Source organism: Metschnikowia bicuspidata (assembly GCF_001664035.1).
Source record: "Metschnikowia bicuspidata var. bicuspidata NRRL YB-4993 chromosome Unknown METBIscaffold_9, whole genome shotgun sequence".
In the NCBI taxonomy this organism is placed as follows: Eukaryota; Fungi; Ascomycota; class Pichiomycetes; order Serinales; family Metschnikowiaceae; genus Metschnikowia; species Metschnikowia bicuspidata.
Window position 1 is genome coordinate 47,280 of NW_017387739.1, and position 1,479 is coordinate 48,758.

The window sequence follows — 1,479 nt, forward strand, 5'->3', positions numbered from 1 at the left end:
AAAAAAAAAAAAAAAACACCCGAGCATAGCGACCCATGAATTCAATTGTAAAAACCATATATCGAAAGGAGTCCCTTCAAGGTGTTGGAAGACCACATGCGATGGTCGCATGTAGATGGTATTACTGATGGCGCCATATTGAGAGCTCTGGAAATGGACATATTCGGGGTAGGAACTTCCTCGTTGCTTGATGAGAAACATCGAAAAACTTGAACTCAATAGCGAGCGAATGATGTAAACTCGATATCCATAGAATGGTGCTAGCCTATTGTCTCGTTGTATAGTCGATGCAGCATCGTGTTTGGGAAAGATTTCTCAAACGCATCCAGAAATATATCTCAGTTTTCTCAGGTCCGAAACTAATTTTAAAAATGTTTCTGTCGTACGATGTCTTTCTTCCATAGGAGACGGCCATGGTCGCTAGTTTTTTGCCGATACAAAAACAAGCGAGCAGAAAACATGCCTTGCTGTTCCAATTCTTAGTCTCCGATTATCGCCTGCACTATTTTCTCCATATCCAAATCAATTATCTCAGTGCTCTCCATTGGATTCTGGCTCACGAGTGAAATGAAGACCGGGAGCGTTTTCTCGGTTCTAAGGACACTGCTTTGGCAATGTATGGGGCGCTCGAGGATCTTGCTTTTGAACGGCTTTTCAAGGTTTTCGAAGTCCACCTCGATATCTCGCTGCCATTCTGCCATGAGTAGATTGTAATTGGCGCCATGTACCACCTCAGGATTTCTAAGCGACGGCCGGGCTGGCCCTACTTGAAAGTGGAAGCTGGACAAATCGACGTTCAAGCCACATCCCACAAATTTCGTGAACGCCTCTTTCAATGTCCATAGTTGGTTAAAAAACACGTACCGCTGAGAAACGTCCTCGATCGCCCCGAGCTGCCTCAACTCTACCGGAGCGAAAATCCCGGCGAACTGCTCAACAAACTCGGTCTCGGAAATGCTGCTTTGCGTCTCATGCGAGAGGTCAACCCCAACTGGAGTCGACCCATTGAACTGCACAACGATAGCCATGATGTCGTTGGAGCTAGACGAATTGTACTCGATGCACAGGCCGTTCTTCACATCCAATCTTGGTTTGCCGTACTCGTTCACGCCAAGGGGCAAGTCTTCAAAGGGCCGAAAAACATCGGCACTACCCCCAGAATACAACGCGTAGTTGAGAACCACCTGAGCGAATAACCCTAGCAAGAGGGCCTTGACCGGATCGTGTCTGGCATTGCGAATCTTGAGTTGTTGTTCTAAAGACAATTTACGGAGACAGAGTTCGAAATTGAAGTCGTCACTAAGAAGCTCTCGGAGCCTCTTGCTGGCCAGCGATGCGGTGAAGACCACAAAAGTCGCGCCTTCTTCTGTGATAGCGAGCCGCGGCCAGTTTCCTACCATGATGGAGTTCGACACTGTAGTGTCTTTTTTTTCGCACACGGTCAGTGTCAAGTTTGGTGAGACGCGCTGATGGTTCAGA

The 1,479-nt window shown here is 47.3% G+C and overlaps 1 protein-coding gene across 1 annotated transcript in view; it reads right to left on the minus strand.

The window, feature by feature from the left end:
* Window positions 1-479: 479 nt before the first annotated feature.
* Window positions 480-1,479, minus strand: part of LYS5 (holo-[acyl-carrier-protein] synthase) — a gene marked incomplete at its 3' end in the record, with an annotated part of 2,256 nt that continues 1,256 nt past the window's right edge. The window contains exon 2 of the mRNA XM_018855255.1: window positions 480-1,073. Coding sequence (XP_018709353.1) covers window positions 480-1,073 — 594 coding nt within the window. The remainder of the gene's footprint in view (window positions 1,074-1,479) is intronic.